The sequence below is a fragment of the Amblyomma mixtum genome, chromosome 1, assembly GCF_055824585.1.
Source record: "Amblyomma mixtum isolate Tamu chromosome 1, ASM5582458v1, whole genome shotgun sequence".
NCBI lineage: Eukaryota > Metazoa > Arthropoda > Arachnida > Ixodida > Ixodidae > Amblyomma > Amblyomma mixtum.
The window spans coordinates 136,042,777-136,063,384 of record NC_143012.1 but is presented as its reverse complement, the minus strand read 5'-3'; the positions used below and the strand labels follow the sequence as shown (position 1 = coordinate 136,063,384).

The 20,608-nt window shown below is 48.4% G+C and overlaps 2 protein-coding genes across 3 annotated transcripts in view; one reads left to right on the top strand and one right to left on the bottom strand.

Moving 5' to 3' along the window:
* The window catches only part of LOC149367681 (transmembrane protein 117-like), a 205,759-nt gene extending 194,932 nt beyond the window's left edge, over window positions 1-10,827 (bottom strand). Inside the window, exon 1 of one of the 2 annotated variants that reach the window (XM_089556834.1) lies at window positions 10,508-10,827. The gene's annotated coding sequence lies outside the window, so the exon portion shown is untranslated. The remainder of the gene's footprint in view (window positions 1-10,507) is intronic. The other variant, XM_089556825.1, reaches the window with a different exon arrangement.
* Window positions 10,828-10,949: 122 nt separating this feature from the next.
* Window positions 10,950-20,608, top strand: part of LOC149367679 (acid phosphatase type 7) — an 87,057-nt gene continuing 77,398 nt past the window's right edge. Inside the window, exon 1 of the mRNA XM_089556858.1 lies at window positions 10,950-11,149. Within this exon, the coding sequence (XP_089412984.1) occupies window positions 11,044-11,149 (106 nt within the window). The 5' untranslated portion in view covers window positions 10,950-11,043. The remainder of the gene's footprint in view (window positions 11,150-20,608) is intronic.

Genomic DNA, 20,608 nt, shown 5'->3' with positions numbered 1-20,608 from the left:
ACACAAACGCACATGCAGACGCACATACATACACACGCACACACAGGCACACACTCGCGCACATACACACGCGCGCACCCACGTGCGCGCACGCACACACGCACACGCAATACACATACACACATACACACATGCACACACACGCGCAACACACGCACATACACACATGCGTGCACACACACACACTCACACGCACACACACACACGCCCCGCTGCGGTGGCTCAGTGGTTACGGCGCTCGGCTGCTGACCCGAAAGACGCGGGTTCGATCCCGGCCGCGGTGGCTGAATTTCGATGAAGGCGATATTCTAGAGGCCCGTGTACTGTGCGATGTCAGTGCACGTTAAAGAACCCCAGGTGGTCGAAATTTCCGGAGCCCTTCACTACGGCGTCCCTCATAGCCTGTGTAGCTTTGGGACGTTAAACCCCAATAAACCAAACCAAACACACATACACGGGCACACACACACACACACACACACACACACACACACACACACACACACACACACACACACACACACACACACACACACACACACACACACACACACACACACACACACACACACAAGCGCGCGCACACACGCACGCACACACACAGAAGCACGCACACGCGCGCACACACACACACACACACGCACAAACACGTATACACAAACACACACACACACGCTCATACACAAGTGCTCACGCACGCACACACAAACGCACATACACACAAACGCACGTACACACGCGCGCACACACACACGCACATGCACACGAACACACACGCCCGCACGCAAACGCGCGCACACACACGCACACACATGGGCACACACTCGCACAGGCACACACACACACACACGCACACACACGGGCATACACTCGCACGCGCGCGCACACACACACACACACACGCACACACACACGCACATGCACACGAACACACACGCACGCAAACGCACACACACACACACGCACACACACGTGCACACCCCCACACACGCACATACACACACAAACAACAAACACCCGCACGCACACACATGCACGCACGCACGCACATGCACACACACGCGCGCATGCACTCACACACACACGCACTTACACACGCGCGCACACACGCACACGCATACACATGCGCACACTCAGAAAAGCGGCGAACATTTCACAAATGTTCGCCACATATAGAGATGTTTTATATACATGGTCTGTTGTGAAAGTAGTAGGACTGATTTTTTTAAACAAAATCTATTCGAGAGAATAGTACAAATGATTACAATTTTTCAAGGTAGCACCCTTCCGCACCTACACGCTGCTGCCAATGAGTTTTACAGTTTTCGTACGCCTCCAGGAACGCCTGGACCGGAATGCTGTTTAGCTCCCTCGTCACGGCCTGTTGAACCACCTCTACCGATCCGTGATGCTTCCCCTCCAGCGTCGATTTTATTCTCGGGAATAGAAAAAAGTCTGGCAGGGCCAAGTCGAGGCTGTAGGGGGGCTGAGGCAGCGTTGCCGCCTTGTGCTGGACAAAAAATCGGGGTCCTCATTCAGATGATGAAGAAGATCCTACCGGTTGGCCTTTTCCTCCTCTGACAACACTCCCGGCACCAACTTCGCGCACGCTTTCCTCATGGATAAGTTTTCTTTCACGATCCCAAAAACTTGGGTTTGAGGAATGCTGAAGTCATCAGCAATCATTCTGATATCATTCTACGATCACTGTTAAGTAAATGTTTCCGTCGCTACACATTTTTGTTGGTCTTGCTGGTCGAAGGGCGTCTGAAGCGGTCGTCTTCCTCCACTCTTTCCTTACCTTCTCGGAAAAGCTTGTGCCACTCAAAAACACCTGATCTACCCATGGAAGCGTCACCGTAGGCCTCCTTAATCATGTTGTGAGTCTTTTTGCCCGTTTTACCAAGATTTGCTCAAAATTTGATCGCGTATCGCTGATGCAGTAAACGCTCGACGATTCTGCGTGACGAGACGTTTCGACAGGGGTTCACAGTACAAGCGACATCCTCTCTTCAACGGCCGAGAGCCGACTGCCGATTTTCCCCTGCATTCCCAATATCCCCCTTCAACGATCCTGCATGAGCAGACCACCTCTCGTCCGCCCGTTCACCCAGGAAAAAACCAGTCCTACTACTTTCAGAACAGACCATGCATATATGTGGTTTTCCGATTAAAACAGTCAGTTGTAAGTCAGCGCGTGTTCGTGTGTCTATCTTTTTCTGGTCCTCCGTTTTAGTTGCGCTGTTTCGTTCCTTAAAGATGCAATACCAACTCGCCCACTATGCTATGTTGCAACATTTGGAAAGCCGATGCGGTGCGGAACAAATCATGCCCGCATGTGCCGTCAATGATTTTTATTCTGCTATGAGGCATAAGTTGAGAATGCGCGAATGGAATGCAGGAGATAGGAAGCCAATAGAAGGAGTGAAGGCCACAGAAGAAGTCAAGAAGGAGTGAGCAAGTCGCAGAGGTTGCCGGTGAACTGACTGTCCACAGTCCACTTCACGTAGTCACATTCGCGGTTCTACCTCAGGCCGCCCTGCATGAGGAGCCGTTGTTTAATAGGGGCCGTCGCTGGGCAAATCCACAAGTGCCGCACATCACAAATGTCCGGTGCATCGCCGCAGTGAGGGCACCTGCCAGTTGCTGGCGGATCTTTATCACGCCACCGATGACGGACAGATGGGTCAGAGCCGCCCCTACTCGAATCCGGCGCACTGATTCCTCCTCCTGCCGAGTAAGACTACGGGGCAGCAGTGGCGTAGCCAGAAAGTTTGTTCGGGGAGGGGGGCTCACGTTGCAGCGCGGCCTCCTCATAGAATTTGTGGAGAGATATTGCCATATTGAAAATGCCATTGTGTATTAGATAACGCTCCGCACTGTCTAGACAAGTGAAATATGTAATTTTTAAAATAAAAGAATGTATTCATATTTATTTATTTATTAATACTGCAATCCCAGGAAGGGATTTTCGCAGGGTGAGCATACAGAATATAGGTAAGTACAAATATTAAGAAAAAATTCATATGTCTTAAAAATCGTGGCAGACATAACTGATGCCAATGTTTCCATGTTCTTGCGTATTTAATAAGTAAAGAAAATATCGCACGAAGTCTAGAACTATGTCAGTCTAAAACCAGCAACGCAGTGGATGGCGCTGATATGAAAAACGTAAAGACCACGAAATGAGCAAGTAGAAGGAAATATTTGAATGAATCTTTCTGTGTCGTTCAAGAACATTTACATTTTAGTGCGAAAGCAATACTGCTTGCGCTTTTCTGCCATCGATGGTCGTGGCGCCTCCTTACACAGCGGCGCGTCACGTGACCGTGTGACGTCACGACAGACCGAGAGACGGAGCCCCAGCTCGCGCCATCGATGGCGGAGGTACAGGCTTACATGCCAGCTGCGCCGCTCCACCACGTGACCGCGTTACGTCACGACAGACCTAGAGCCAGGGCCCCAGCTCGCGCCATCGATGGTGGAGGTACAGCATTACACGCCGCTGCCGAGAGAGGGCGCTCGCTAGAGCGGGATAAAACGGGGGGGGGGGGGGGGGGGGGGCGGCAGCTGCGCTCCTCTCAGTGCGCTCTGTCGGATGATGTGCACAAGGCGAGGCTGGAACGATCTGCTGCGACCAAGCGACGGCGCCGCGCCGAAGATACAGACGACGAACGGGAAGAACGGCTAGCTAAACGACGTGCCTATGCGGCAGCCTGGCGAGCACGCCGGTCAACTTCGCTTGATGCGGCTACCAGCTGAACCAAGGCGCAGCCAGGGAGGTATTGCTTTCGCAATCTTCCAGGCTTAACCAAGCAAAGCCACAGCCAATTTTTTTTGTACGTATGCAACGGCCAGGGAAAAATCTCAATGGCGATATCTTTCGTGCCAGTGTACTGCGCAGCAGCAGCTGTCACCGGTCATGTATTGCGATTAATTGCGCCGAAATTTTAGTTGCGACAGCGAGCACATGTATAAACGAGGAGTTCTGCATAATATACATTAGAAGTGCGGACATACAACTTGATACAGGACAAAAAAAGTGTCACTGGATTAAAGCATTTTATGTATAGACAAAACCTCGCAACAAGATATTTAAATGCACGTATGTCTTCATTAAATCTACGTATCTAAGCAAAAGTCTCTATATAATGCGTCGAACAAGGCAAATAAACATCTTGCGCAATCACAGATAGTAAACTTTACACACGGAAAGATAGACAATCCAGACAAGAACAAAACTATGATAGCAAAAGTCGCGATATGTACTTGGGATATGCTGCGGTAGGTGAGGGTTCGAAAAAATATTTGGGGGCAGGGGGGGGACTGAAGACCCATGAGCCCCCTCCCCCCTTCGGCTACGCCCCAGCTGGAGAGGGTGCGAACACGGAGATATTAGAGCGCGTGTTCGATGGCGGAGAGCTTGCGAATCGGAGATATGAGACGGAAACGGATCTGGGGGAAGAGGGGAAGTTGGCGGGTCGTCTGATGTGTTAAGGTGAGTCATACCCTTACAAAATTACTTTTGAGCTTCAATTCCTTGTTGAGCCCTTGTTGAATCAACTGGAATCCAACATGAACCCAATGTATGTTAGGCTACTCAACATCTCCAATACAAAATTTTAGTTGAACGCTGTCAACACATCAATTGTTGAGTAATGTGCAATGAATTTAAGTTCTATTGAGTCTCTAGGCAGCCGTTTCCAAGCCCAACTAAATGAAGTCAGTTCGACATGCGTTGCGTATACAGATCCTTATCACATTATACATATTAAGAACGCATGCAGCACTGTTAGAACTCTCGTAAACTGCTCAAACTCATTTTCTTGCATAGAAAAAAAATGCTAGTAGTGCAATATGCTCTTTCAGGCATACCTACTTTGGAGGATTTTAATGTGCGCTCATAAAAAAGGGCGCTTAATGAATACTTTATTTCTGTTGTTTCTGAATGAATCAAGGTCTTCAGAACACTGCATGTTAACTTGATTACTTCTACTACGCATAAAATAAATAAATATTAATAGTAATAATTAATATGACTTTACTGACCGGCAGACCACTACCTGCGCAGGTCCGCACACCCCTGAATAGGTCTATATAAGGGTGAAGCCGAGTTCGCGCTTAAGATTGAAAAGTTATGAACTCTTAGTTCGTTCTATAGACTCGTGTGCAATACTGTTCCATGCTCTTTATCTGATAGATGTATAAGCGAGAGTGTATTTATGCATATATACACACATACGTGTGTTTGTGCAGTGTGCAGCACTACACGACTGGGATGTCAGCGTCACGTTAACGGGAAATTGCAGCAATAAATGTGGATATACCGCCGAAAATTGCATCGGCAGTCGGTCCATCTTGCGCAGTACGAATGTATTCCTAGTATTCTTTTTTTTTTACCACAGCCAAGATTCAGAATGATGTGTTGATTCACCGCAGTAATTTCAACATAACGGAACATGAAAGCAATGCAGAAATTTTATTGAGAATGCTCAACTCTACCACGGCGGTCACTTTCCCGCTGAGTTTCAACACGGTCTCAATAATTCTCCAACACTAGGCCATCCTGGTGCCAACACAAATTCAACATGGCATGTTGAGTCTGCTCATGCGAACTTTAACACTGTCTCAAGAAGCATTTTTGTAAGGGTAGCATCCGCTTGAATGTTATGTGGATCGTGAGCATGGCCGCGAATCCAGTGTATGCGCACAGGACATGGGTACTTTGCGCAGAGTAGGTGACTTGATTGTGTAATTCGGTTCGAGAAGGTTGAAGAAAATTTCCCCTGGTGGAGTAGATATTCCACCTTGGGGTGCATTACTCCCCCTTGAGTGATTCCCCTGAAACATTAGACCAACACTGTTCCCACTTCGATTTATTGACCAATTCGCATTCGCCCTACCATAAGCTTGCCGTACAGGTTACCTCAACTGGTGGAGCGACTGCTCCGGTGACGCGGTGGTCCCGGGTTCGAACCCCGGACCAAGAGGAATTTTTCTTCAACTACAAAGTTTCTGAGAAATCTGCATAACTTTCTTATGTAGCCGTATGGCTGCGCTCGAGTGGATGTTAATGAGTAATTACTCCCTTATTACAGTAATACCAGACTTAGTGGATGTTAGAAAGCAGGCGAATCATCATCATCATCAGCCTGACTACGCCCACTGCAGGGCAAAGGCCTCTCCCATGTCTCTCCAATTAACCCTGTCCTTCGCCAGTTGTGGCCACCGTATTCCCGCTAATTTCTTAATCTCATCCGCCCACCTAACATTCTCCCGTCCCCTGCTACGGTTGCCTTCTCTTGGAATCCACTCCGTGTCCCTCAAGGACCAGCGGTTATCTTGCCTTCGCATTACATGCCCTGCCCAAGCCCACTTCTTCCTCTTGATTTCAACTAGGATATCATTAACCCGCATTTGTTCCCTCACCCACTCCGGCAGCTTCCGATCCCTTAACGTTACACCTATCATTTTTCTTTCCATAGCTCGCTGCGTTGTCCTTAACTTAAGCTGAACCCACTTTGTTAGCCTCCACGTTTCTGCCCCATAGGTGAGTACCGGTAAGATACAGCTGTTGTGTACTTTTCTCTTGAGGCATATTGGTAAACTGCCATTGATGATCTGTCAGAACCTGCCATATGTGCTACACCCCATTCTTATTATTCTAGTTATTTCCCTTTCATGATCCGCATCAGCTGCACTACCTACTCTCAATAGACATACTCTCTTACTACTTCCAGCACCGCGCCACCAATTGCAAATGATATTCAGTAGTAAAGTGGATAACTGAGTTGCGATAGTCAACTTTTTAACTGTCACAGATGGGCGCTGGATTGCAATTGGAGATTCACAGCCGGCCGTCAGTAATAGCTGCCTCAGTTTCTAGAATTGCGCAAGACGCGGCAGCGCTCGCTGCAGTGGCTCGAACAAATTTGGGCCATTTCCCGTGCCATACGAAAATGGCGGGCCTGTGTAGAGCGAACAGCGACGTTCGTCACTCCGTACTGTAGGTCATCATCATCATCAGCCTGACTACGCTCACTGCAGGGAAAAGGCGCCCGCGCTAGAGCAGCGATGTGGCCAAGAGCGTGGCAAAGATTGACACGAGAAAACATATCCCGCAAAAAGCTTCTTGAATAAACAGCGCGAACGAAGACGAGCACAAAAGACAAGGGAACGGACGACACAGCGCTTTTGTGCTCGTCTTCGTTCGCGCTGTTTATTCAAGATACTTAACCAACTAGCCCGCCAAAACGTGTTAACGCAAAAAGCTTGTCTTTAGTGAAAAAAAATAAAAAAACCTGTCTTTGGTAATTAGTGGCGGGCTTCTCTGAAATACATGGTGTGTTGTGTGTGCTACTTATACACCCGTGTTCCATGATTGCAGCATCAGCAAAACACCATTTAAAGGAAAAAAAGGACGACCCAGAGTTTTCGTAGCTTTGACCTTTTAAACACAAACAAGACTGAGAGGCATGTGCACAGAAAAATGGCAGGTGTGCTTATTGTTTATTGACGAATTATTTACGCACTGTTTTGCATAGTTCGGTGGTCACGCCCTCTTGACGTGTGTTCTTTGCGGCCATTCGCAGGTGCGATCGCACAGTCTATAGAGTGTCTATAGATTTCTGTCTATAAAGTCTATAGACAATTTCTAGAGAACAGTCAATAGGCAATACAAATGCCATGGACAGTCTTAAGACTATCCATTGATTTATGGCCATGCACTTTTAGTAGACTTTTGTTTATAGACAGCCTATAGATTATTAATAGACAAAAAGCAATATCCATAGGAAGTCGATAGAGTCAATAAGAAGTCTATAGACTGTCTATAGACAATTTTTATAAGGGGCAGTCAGTGTTCTGCGTCTGTCTTCTATCCACGTTACCTACTCCGCTCAGCGCCCCACTTTGGCCACTGCCAACCCGGTAACAGCGTGCGAACCTTGCACGGCCTGGATGTGTCGACCGGCACGATGAGGCGGAAAACTTGGCAAAGCTACCACACTTTATTGGGTATTCGTGCTTGAATGAAGCCGATGGCTGAGATAAAGGAGATGCAGAAAGGAGAAGCGCGAACGCAGGATGATGCACGACCCAGGCGCTGTCATCTCATCGTCCTCTTTATCGTCCTGTGTTCGTCCCTTCCTCTCATAATAAACCAACTAGCCCTACAGCACCCTTGTAAGGAGAACAGAAAGCTGGAGACAGACGTGGGACGACTCCAGAACCTTCACGGTGCCTAAGTTAGAGCTAAGAGGAGCAGGTGGTTGGCGAAGAGACTCGTGTCCGCCGCCGCGCTCGTCAGTTGGACGTGCTCAACACAGAAACGCCCGCCGCGCGCAAGAAATAAAGAAAAATAAAGAAGTGTCAAAATATTCTCGTGTAGGAAGTTCGTGCGGGATAGTTTGTGCATTTTCGAGGAAGGTTAGAAATTACGCTAAAGGAAGAGGACAGTGAGATCTGAATGCAGTGTGGCGCGATTTCAGATTTCCTTGGTTGATTCACCTGGCCTCAAGCATTTTTGCCAGTAATATGGTAGATTTTTCTCCCCTCTGTTTATGTGTACATGTGCGAGTGACAAATGTGGTCGCGCGCCCTGGTTCCCGCCTTAAATATGTGTGCTTTTCCTTCCTAGAGTAAACAGTTGTCAGCCTTCGTATCTTTTCCTCGTTGTCCCGTCCTTTTGCGCAGTTTCTAACCTTCTCTGTCAAAATATCGCCTGTTTTTATGGTACCTATTTAGCACAGCATAGAGTGCCTGGTTGTGCTTCGTGTAGCTGCTCTGCGCCAAGCAAGCAAAAAAAGCAAAGCAGAGCAACACAGCGCGCAGTCAACGGACTCTCGCCTGAAATTTATGCGCTAAGCAGTGGAGCTCAGTAGTGTGTGCATCGTTTTTCGTCGCTTCGTCTAGCTGAGGGCGCGGGAATATTGGCTTTGTTCCAAAGAGAGGAAATGATTGAAAACAACTCCACACTGCTGTGGCGAAACAATGTGGCCGGCGCGAAATCACGCTCACTGGCGGCAAGGTATTATCTTATCGGGGATGGGACAAGTGGCGGACGCCGCGAAGGACGCCCTGCTCTCACCTGGTGGGTGCTTTGCTGGCGTCCCTCCACACCGTACTGCGAGGAGTATAGGACGCTTGCAAATTGGCATTCAAGCAAGATATGTGAAAGAGGCTGCCTACCTATTCCCCTATTTTGCTGATTTAGTAGCAGTGCCTAGATCAAGAATTTGACTAAGAGTTGAAACCATTACGGCCTTTAATGCCTCATACTGTCGTTAGCAGCCGTGTCGGCAGATTTGTCCGCGTTTCGGCGTCACTAAGAAAGAAACTGCGTGGAGGCTGGGAATCGAACCAGGGCCTCTGGCATTTGAAGCGGAGACGCTACCACTCTGCCACGAATGCTCAAGGTTTGAGCATGAATAAAGGCGCATCTACTGAATGCATGCCTGTCGTAAATGAAATAAAAATACGCAAAGAAAAAATAAAAAAACATTAAAATTAGAAAAGGAACAAGAATAAACAATAAAATAACATAAACATATGAAAAATTAAAAATAAGAAACAATAAAAATAAAATTAGGAACCAGAAATAAAAACAAAATAAAGCGAAAATATAAAAAATAAAGAACAATAAAAATAAGAAAATAAAGATAAAAAATGAAGTAAAGTAAAACTGGAAAAATAAGAAATAAGGAACAAAAATAAGAATGGAAACAAGAATAACAAATAAAATAAAACAATTAAAAACCAATAAAACAATAAAGATAACAAAGAAACAAAAAAATCAAAATGAAAAATGCGGAAAATAATACTAAAACAATAAAAATAAAAACAATAAAAGTAAGAAAAGAAACAAAATACAAATAAAATGAGAAAATTAAGTGAAAAACAAAACATGAAAAATAAAAAACAAACAGTGCGCCAGGATAAGCTTCCGCCTTGCAGCACTTTAGAGAGCCAAAGTGCCCCCTGAATTTTTTAACGTGATGCGCGGAGGCAAAAAAAAAGCCCACCAAGAGAACCGACGGGCGTACCGCACATTCTCAATTAAAACGTGTTCGAAAGTTTGGCAGGAATATGTTGAAACATCTAAGGTGAAAAGAAAAGCAGCGCGAAAATGGTTTGGTTTGGTTTATGCGGCTTATCTTCCCAGAGCGGCTCAGGCTATGAGGGGCGCCATATAGTGAAGGGCTCCGGAAATTTCGACCACAACGGGTCTCTAGAATTTCGCCTCCATGAATTCGACCGCCGTGGACGAGGTCGAACCCGCGTCTTTCGGGTCAGCAGCCGAGTGCCATAACCACTGAGCCACCGCGGTGGCGCAGCGCCAAAATGTGGAGCAGCTTGCGACACAGTTCAAGAACACGCAAAAACCCACGCACAAAAAGCGAAAGGCCATTCACCTCATTAGGGCACAGATGACGAAGCTCTTTTTGCTAGAGGGGAGCGATACCTGCCAGTCAGGGTATCACCGTCGACCCTACTATTTATAAAATACCTTGGATATGCGACGGGTGGCGTTCAGTACCCGGTTCTTTTGAGGTCAGGAGCGCCGTGGCCATCGAAGTCATCGCAGCCGCGACAGTCAATCCCCGTGTGCTTTAATCCTCACAAGCTCCTGCCATTCCAGCCAGTACTAGCTGTGGTGCGCGTAGAGTATGTAGCGGAATTTCTGCTCAACACTGCGCTGCGTAAGCAACTGTGGCGGTGTGGAACAGAGCAAATATTCGCCTTGTTTTCCGGCAGAAGACCAACTCAGCGTGTCCGACGGCCAGTCAGCGTGCCGTGGCCCTTCACCGAAGCCCCCGTGCGTCATCGTCGAAGCGCTCTAGTGTTTGCGCGAACAGAGGGAAGCGCGCAGATTAGGTTTCCTTTCGCGTCCGGCTATCGTTGCTTCCGTGACGCGCTCGATAAAAGCGCCGCCGATCTCTCCTCCCTATCACGTGCCCGACAGTTGATCGGGCCGCGCGGTGCTGTCGGGTGGTCCTTCTGCGTCCGCGATAATAGAAGAAAGGACGACGGACCAGCAACGCGATGCTGTGGGTGCTGTGGCTGTTCGCCGCCGTCGCGTCGGTGAATGTCGCCGATGGCGGCCCCGTCCTATATGTGGAGCCAGAGCAGGTTCATCTCTCGTACGGAGGTGAGTTCGTCTCTGATGCGAAGCCGAACTGCTTGGAGGCTCATTAAGGGCAGCGGTGTCTTGGTGGCACTCATGAGGCCCGCATATTTTTATTTCATTTGGAAAAACGTACAGTTCAAGTGAAGTGATGGGTTTTTATGGCTCAAGGGCAGCACCGGTGAACGAGAAGCGAGAACACTAGCTTAGTGGTCAACTCAAGTCGTTTTGACTTTATTTTAACGCCGAGAGTCCGGAATCTGGCTCTGTGTACGGGGAAATACGAATGACGCGCGTCCGATGTGCATCCAGCCTCATTAAAGGGTGCCAGAAAGGGGTGTCTGAAGTTGGCCAAAAAAATACTTGCATTATGTAGAGCATATAGACCACTGAACGTTCATGCCGCGTACAATACATCAAAAACGAGTAGATAATTAACAATACATTTTTAAAACTACCGCTCCCGAGCCTCGCGGCGACCAGCGGCGGGGAACTTCCGCTAGAATCCGCTCTCATTGCGTCATTTTAGTGCTCGTTACGTCACAAGCGCAGGGCCATCATTGGTTCGCCGTGCCAAAATGAAATCACGCATTTAACAAACTAAAAGCTCCAGGTACTTCACATTCTCACTCTTTTCGGAAACATTTCGAACTTCAGCAAGGAGAGTTGTCGTTTATATGCATGTTTACGCGGTTATTTTGTGTTCGGTGTCAGAAATCAGTACTGCACTTCCGGTTTACAATGTTGTCGTCTGCTCGTACGGCTTGTGTCACTACGCTGGCGCCGCCGTCGAACCGAATCGAGAATCGAGGTGCGATTCGGAGTCACCTCGCTACTGATTTCTGTCGTGACCTCCGTCGCATGCGCAATCCAAATGGATCGGCCGTGCTGTGTCGTTGGTTGCAAAGCCAGGGACCGGCAAGATTTTGCCCTTCGGCACTGTCTACCGAAGGATGGAAGCGAGCGAGCTGTCGTCGTCGTCAGGATTCAGCGCCGGATTTCGGAACGGCGTGCCCTTATACACATGTGCGAAAAGTGAGTGCGATCCACTGCGTGAGTGCGAACAGCGTCACAACGTCCTATGGCAGCTCGTCGCCTGCGTCCAACCTTCTAGATGTCAACGACTGGAAGCGTCATCCAATGCAAGCGTTGAGAGCGGCAGCGTAATGATGACGTAGAGCGCGCTCCTCAGGGCGCTCGGGGCCGAGCCACGCGGGGCCGGCCTGCCAGCCTTGTCACCCCTTGAGCCTCGCATAATTCTTTTCAACTCCGTTGATAATCCTTCAAGAAGCCATACGAGGAAGCATGAAAAGATTTGTTTCCATAAATGGGCGAGAAGCGTGCTCTTTTGCGCCCTCCATCGGTTCCGTCTGAGCGCATTGTCACCTCTGTCCCTTTTGATCTTAGATGAACACGTAAAAAAAAAATGAGGCCAAATGTCTTTCGATTGCTAGCGGCCACTGTGTACCCTAATTTCATCATTTTGGACTCGCCCCGCCTCGGTGGCTCAGTGGTTACAGCGCTCGGCTGCTGACCCGAAAGACGCGGGTTCGATCCCGGCCGCGGTGGCCGAATTTCAATGAAGGCAATATTCTAGAGGCCCGTGAACTGTGCGATGTCAGTGCACGTATCACAGTGCTATCACAGGCGTAAGCCAATCAAAACAGATGAAAAGAAACCAGAAAAAAAAACAACCCAAAATGTAATTGTAAACCACGCGTGGATTAGAGAGAACAAAAATTACGGTCGATTTGCGTTGTTAGGCCATTTGCGCGTAAGGTGCACTAGCAGCTCGGTTTTCCCATTCGGGTGCGGTGTTCAGATCCAGCGTTCACGGATGACAGTTGCTACGCCAGCGGAGATGGGCTAATGTCCATATCGGCCATTCTCTCTTTTCCATTCTCTTTTGCATATATATGTATACACACACTCACGGGTGGTGAAAAGAAATGATAGCAAAAAGAAGCTAGCGTCGTCAGTGATGCATTCCAGGACGACTCTAACGTAGTGATGCAAAACTATCGGAAAATTGAATATCGATAGTATCGATCGCTTTTTTTAAAACTATCGATAGTGTAAAAAAACTATCGATACACTATCGATAGTATTATCGATAGTCTACTATCGATAATAATACTATCGATAGTATTGCTATCGATAGTAGAATCGATAGTACGCCTATGGGTAGCAAGACTATCTATAGTTAAACTGTCGATTTTAAGAGTATTGATAGTAACAATATTGCTATTATGCATTTTTTTGTCCAGAGATATAACCAAAAAAATTGCGATACCTGATTGGTTTCACTGCCTCATGAGGCTTAACGCCCCAAAGAGACCCCAGCTATGAGGGATGCCGTGGTGGAGGTCTCGGGGTAAATTTCGACCAGCTGTGGTTCTTTAACGTGGACTGGGACAGTTCGGAAAAATACCTGGAACTGCATCCGATGAAAGAACAAGCAGTGTGCTGGCTTACACGACACCATCGTGCACTGCAGACGTCGTCTTGCTGACGTAACCACTGCAGAAATGCTTTTCGCACACATGCGTCGCAACTAGGACCTTCGCACGCTAGCATTTTATCAAGCAACTTTACGTAGGGAACGTCTGCAGAGCTCGGTGACGCGTAGGCCGCGAAAACGGGCGAGTCCTGTCAGTTACTCTTACCATAACCTCTATACCACACTCGGGAAACCAAGTTCAGGATGCAGTGGGTACGCGTGGTTGTTTGGTTGATTTTCTAGAATCGATAGTACTGTATATAACTAGTAGTATCGAAATGGCTATCGATAGTACTATCAACATAACTATCGAAAGTACTATCGATTGTGCTATCGATACTACTGACGAAAGTACTATCATAGTACCATCGGTAGCGCGCGCTATCGACAATACTATCGATAGTCTTTTTACCATCGATAGTTCGATAGTGACTCAACTATCGATAGTATCGATAGTACTATCGATGGTTTTGCATCACTACAGTCTGACGTCCGGTCCTACACCATCCCGGTAAGGGCGTAGCACTGAGAAGGGCACGCTTTCTGCAACTTTACTTTTTGTCTTTTTTGAAAAGGGTGCACTGAATATGCCGGCAACATTAGTGCGATCTTCATGGGTTGCTGAGGACCTTGATTCGAATTATCGGTGCCACGCAATTCCACAGCAGATTTAGAAAAGAAAAGAACTCCGCGTATCGGTGGAATTGCATAACCAGGCCTCGGGTGCGACCTGACAGACAACGCACTCTCTTAGCACAACAGGATTTGACCGCCCTGGTGTAGCACTTGGCCACAACCGCGTTTATGAGCTAACCAGTTAACCCGCAGCCCTCAGTGTCCAGCCGATGCGCAGTAGATCACCAAGACTGCGGTCAGACCTGTGACGCAGTGGAGGATGCTAAAAATCTCTGCCTCCGGACGCGATGCGATTACAAGCCGAATGCGGCAAGGTTCAAAGCTAAAATCAGTGAGGCTAGCCTAGGAGTGCTGTTCGAGGAATTAGAGCGTAATAAATAGGATTTCACACGCCTTATTAAGGTGAGGAGGACAGATGAAGCGTATACACTACTAAGGGGTAGGCACGTACTGTGTATTGCGGATTGGCGGACAGACGAGAACTTGGTGTGGGATTCCTCATCAAATTGGATATAGCTGCCAACATAGAGGAATTCTACAGTATTAACTGGAGGGTGGCAGTTATCTCCTCCTTTCATCCGCCCCCTGCTACGCTTGCCTCCTCTTGGAATCCACTCCGTTACCCTTATTTATGACCAGCGGTTATCTTTCCTTAAGATTACATGCTTTGCCCCATTTCTTCCTCTCTATTTTGACTAGGATGTAACTAACCCGCGTTTGTTCCCTCACGCAGTCTGCCCTCTTCCTGTCTCTTAACGTTACTTCTACCATTTTTCTTTCCATAGCTCGCTGCGATTCGCAGATGACGTTGCCTTGCTAAGTCACTCGGTAGATGAACTGCAAAGAATGATCAATGAGTTAGGCAGGCACAGGCGAATGGTGGGTCTAAAAAATCAATATGCAGAAAACCAAAGTAATGTTCAAATGTCTCGCAGGTGAGCAGCACTTTACAATTGGTAGCAAGCCGCTGGAAGTGGCAAGGGAATACGTCTACTTAGGGCAGGTAGTGACCGCTGATCTGGACCATGACAGGGAAATAACTGCAATAATAAGAATGGGGTGCAGCGCATTTGCCAGGTTCTTTCAGATTAATTACTACTAATGGCCTATATCAGTACGTCACTGAACCTACACGAGAAACTGAGCACTCATCTTCAGTGTTAGATTTACTGTTCTGCAACCGGCATTCAGTAGTGCGTGACACTGTGGTCATACCGGGAATAAGCGACCACAGTTGTGTTGTCGCTAATGTTTGGCATTTTCTTTATTTAATTTCAAAAGGTCGACCACGAAAGGTTTTCTTTTTTAATAAGAGAGACTATACGTCAATGAGGAACGAACTTGCGTCTTTCCTTCCTGAATTTATTGATCTTAACCAGAATTTAGATTGTAGTTCCCTTTGGGAAGTATTCAAGAATAAGCTGGAATGCCTAATTGATCAATATATCCCATCTAAAAGCCTTTCCGGAAAGCGCCGCCGCGACAAACCGTGGATCACACGGCAAACCAGACAGCTTATCAGGAAAAAACATCGCCTTCTAGAATCATAAAAAAAAAAAATCGGTGCCCTGCAGTATTGCAGTCGATTCGGGCTCTTGGCAGTACACTAAAAACTGAAATTAAAGCTCTTAAGGATAGCTTTTTGAATGACTTGGGATCAAAACTGCGTAATAATCCTAAGGAATTGTGGACGTTTTTGAAACACAATGGACGTGAACAAGTCGGAATACCGAATTTAGACCATGATGGTGAAGTTATTACTAATGATGGTGATAAGGCATGCTGCTTTAATGCTTTTTTTCAGTCTTCTTTTGCGCCAATGTACTACATCGGAGAACTCCCGTTAACTCGTGAATCTGTCACTGAAACCATGTCTGAATTGGTTTTTACTCACCAAGGTGTGTCAAAATTGCTTAGTGATGTCAATTCATCTTCTGCCGGTGGTCCTGATGGTGTTCCTAACTTTGTTTTAAAGTCTTGCGCGAATGAAATATCTTACTGCTTAGTCATCTTGTTCCGATCATCACTTAAGTCGGCGTCTCTGCCAAATGACTGGAAAAATGCTATTGTAGTACCAGTGCATAAAAGTGGTTCAAAAAGCTCTGTTGTTAATTACCGACCGATTTCTTTAACGAGTGTGTGCTGTAAAACGTTGGAGCACATAACATATAGCGCAGTCGTAAAACACCTTGACTCTCATTGGTATTTTACAGAAGTTCAGCATGGCTTTAAGACAGGTTTTTCCTGTACTACTGAATTGCTTGAGTTTAGTAATGATCTGGTTTCTTCCTTTGACCGTGGCTCTCAAATAGATTGCGTATTTCTAGATTTTAAGAAAGCCTTCGACTCTGTACCTCATTTACTATTGTTACATAAGTTAAATTGTCTTGGTCTGCACCCCAGTGTCATCGATTGGCTTCATTCGTATCTTCAGGGCCGCATGCAGCTTGTTTTGATTAATGGTTTGCACTCAGGTTATGAAAACGTTTCCTCAGGTGTACCGCAGGGGTCTGTTCTTGGAACCTTCTTTTTCTGATTTATATCAATGATATTGTTTTGGATCTTACCTGCAAAGTTCGGCTATATGCTGACGATTGTGTCGTTTACACTCTTGTGAAAAATTACTCTGATGCGTTAAAACTACAGCGAAACTTGGATTCCATCCAGTCCTGGTGCTCAAAATGGCAAATGTCTTTGAATGCCACAAAATGCCAATTTGCCTCTTTCACTCGAAAGCATTCCCCATTACAAACAAATTACTCACTACATAATGTTCCCTTGGAAAAAGTACTTGAATACAAGTACCTCGGTGTTTATTTTTCATCTAACCTAACATGGACGAGGCAAGTTGAGTACACTACATCCAAAGCCTGCAGAATGCTTAATTTCTTAAAAAGAAATTTCAATAAAGCACCGTCTAATGTCAAAGAACTCCTGTATTTCACTTACATCCGACCAATTCTTGAATATGCCTGCCCTGTATGGGACCCCCAGTTTGCTTACTTATGTGATATGCTCGAGCGCGTCCAAAATAATGCTGCGAGATTTGTGTCCAATAATTACAGCTTCTCAACTAGTGTCACGTCTCTTAAAAACCACCTTGGCTGGGGATCTTTAGCTAACCGTAGGAAACATTTGAGATTACAAATCATGCATCGCATCTATTTTGGAAAGCTGAGCATTGACAAAGACCGGTATCTGCTTCAACCTCATTTTTTTTTGTAGACGAGGTGATCATCAGTGGAAGGTCCGAGAGATTAAGTGTCGCACAGATGTTTACAAAACCTCGTTCTTTCCACGGACGATCAATGAGTGGAACAGGCTACCAGCCGGCGTCACTGAGTGCTGCACGGAAGGTCAATTCCGCGCATTCTTATCGGACGTGTGACGTGGCGCGCAGTTGTCTTGCGCGTGTCTTTTTCACTTTGTTGAGGTATTAGCGGGGTCGCAGCGGAGCACCAGACAGACGACCAGCGTGGCAGGCTTCTAGTTCCGGACTGCCCGTGCCGGGCGTGCGCCCAGCACGCGCTGTCCATCTTTATTTTCTTCTCTCGCGGGAACGCCGATCTCAGCGCCTGCGCTTTATAGCGGCGCCAGGCGCTACAGGGCCCCCCGCCTAGACGGAACGTCGGAATGTACGTGCCGACGGGGCAGAGAGGGAGTAGCCACGGCAGGCAAGCAGGCAGCTAGAGTAACAGTGTCCCCACGGGGTCGCTACAAGGTCCGGTAAGTTCAGGTCAGGGGCCGGGAAGAGCAGTCGGGTGGAGTGCGCCGGCTCAGGTGGACGAGCCTGGCTGCTGCGCAAGGGGCGAATGATGCAGGGTGCCGAGCTGACAAAGGACATGGGGGCAGGGAAGACCATGGTCGGGCCGTCACTGTTTGCAGTGCTGCCCGCGGACACAAGCGTCATCGGTGCTGGAACATTGCAGCTGATGTCGATGGGGATCCGACGCGCCGTGTACGCTGTCACAAGCAAGGGAGCGGTCGAAACGGCTCCGTGGACAGATGTGGTCTTTAGCGTGGTGTCATGTCGCTGCTGTAGCGCCAGCTTCAAGTCGTCCAAATAGGTGGAAATGGCTGGCTTACATGGCTCAGGTGCCCCTGATGTAGGGCGCGAGCAGAGCGGTCCGGCCACTAGGGTTGGCACAGGTGTGACCGACGAGACAACGGTGACAGCTGTGGTGATGACGGAGGAAGTTGCTGGGTTCAATTCCAGGTGCTGGGGTAAATCGGGAGTGGCCGTCCGGAGCGACTGGCCAGTGCTGATGCGCGTGTGGGCATGGTCGGGCTTGAGAGCAAGCGCTGACACTGGGTCAGGAACTGTGTCAGGCAAAGTGGGGCTGGAGGCGATCGCCGTGCTTGTTACTGCTGTCATCGGGTTGGCTTTCTCATCCTGCTCCTGATGACGAGTAGTGCTCTGCGGACGTTCTGAGGGGCTGGGAGTGTGACAAGCAGGCTTGGTCGTTGTCGAGGGCTCTTTAGCATCAGCGGGCGACGGCTTCCACCTCACAGAAGAGGCCTGCAGAGCTGTTGGCGATAGTGACGAGGTAGATGGAGATGCCGGAAGCCTCGGCACGGCTGCTACCGCAGAGTCGTCCTTGGCTGCAGGAGGCTCTGGCGACAACGCCACTGAAGCGCAAGGAGGCAGAGCCAGAGGCGCGGGTCGGATAGTAGTGGGAGCAGGACGCGAGGCGGAGCTCGTGCGGATCCCACCTGGCTTGGCGTCGAGAGAGACAGCCGGGCTGGAGACGCTGGACGTGAGTGGCGGCGAGGCGGCGAGGGGCTGCTGAGGCGGGCCGGGTTCTGATGACGGCTGCGTGGGCGCGAGCGAGGCCGGTGCAGGGCCAGAGGCTGGCGGCGGCGAAAACGAGTCCGCTGCGTCGTAGAGCGGCGGCGGAACGTAGTAGGCGCCGAAGTACGCCAAGACGGCCGCACGCAGCTCATCGTATGGCCGGCCGCCGAAAGCAGAGTAGGTGAGCCGACGCAGGAGGTCGGCTGGGAGGATGTCACAAAGGACTTCGTGTTTGAACGGCTGGATGGTGATGCCGTTCAGGTACATCGCAGCCTCCAGTTGGGCGAACCACCCGCCGACGCCTGCAGGCCGGAACGCCGGGAGCGGCGGGTCGAAACTTGGGTGCTGCCAGTACGCCATGCTGGAACGCCGCTGGGAAAGAAGGCACGGTTCGCCGGGTCACCACTGTTGAGGTATTAGCGGGGTCGCAGCGGAGCACCAGACAGAGACGACCAGCGTGGCAGGCTTCTAGTTCCGGACTGCCCGTGCCGGGCGTGCGCCCAGCACGCGCTGTCCATCTTTATTTTCTTCTCTCGCGGGAACGCCGATCTCAGCGCCTGCGCTTTATAGCGGCGCCGGGCGCTAGAACTTCATTAGTGTTATTTTATTTGTGGAGCGTGGTTGTCTTCCTTCAGTGCATGCTTTTCCTCATCTATTAGTTGTGTGATTGTATTTCTGTTATTATGTGTACTTTCGGCCAAATGAGCAGAAGTTATTGTGTCCCTCCCCCTGCAATAATGCCCTTGGGCGCTGCAGGTATCTGCAATAAATAAATAAATAAATAAATAAATAAATAAATAAATGAAAGAATGGCAGTTTACCGATATGCCTCAAGAGAAGAGTATATATGTAAGGGCCGTATGTTACGATTTCCGATTGCCACGATGGGGCAGAAACGTTGTGGCAATCGGAAATGGTGCAGCTTAAACTGAACACAACGCAGCGAGCTATCGAAACGAAAATGATAGGTGTAACGTTAAGAGACCGGAAGCGGGAAAAGTGGGCGAGTCAATGCCATGCCAGTCGAAACCAAGAGGAAGAAGTGGGCTTGGGCGGGGCATGTAATGCGAAGGCAGGGCAACCGCTGGTCCTTAAGGGTAAGGGAGTCGATTCCAAGAGAAGGCAAACGTAGGAGGGGGCGGCAGAAAGTCGGCGGATGGTAATCTGAAGTTTGAAGGGATAATGTGGCCGCAGCGGGCGCTGGCATGGGATTGGCCTCTGCCCTGCAGTGGGCATAGTCAGGCTGATGATGATTTTTTTCGCAGAAAGTGGCTTTGGAATTTTAAAAATACGCTCTGTGATGTTCGCCAGCTGAAGGACTTGAATACGAAGCTTACCGACCTTCTCGGTATGTTTTCTAACCTATTGCTTCAAAACCTGAGAGTATGGACGCCCCGTTATAAAGACGTATCCAAGATGGAGCTTAATTAAAGTTCTCTATATCACTAGATTTATTTGCTGGGTTGACTGCGACTTAAAGTTCTCCTTCTAGAGCCGCGGCTGCGTTCAAAATGACTCTATCAAAAAAATTGTGCGAACGATGCAGGAAAGACCC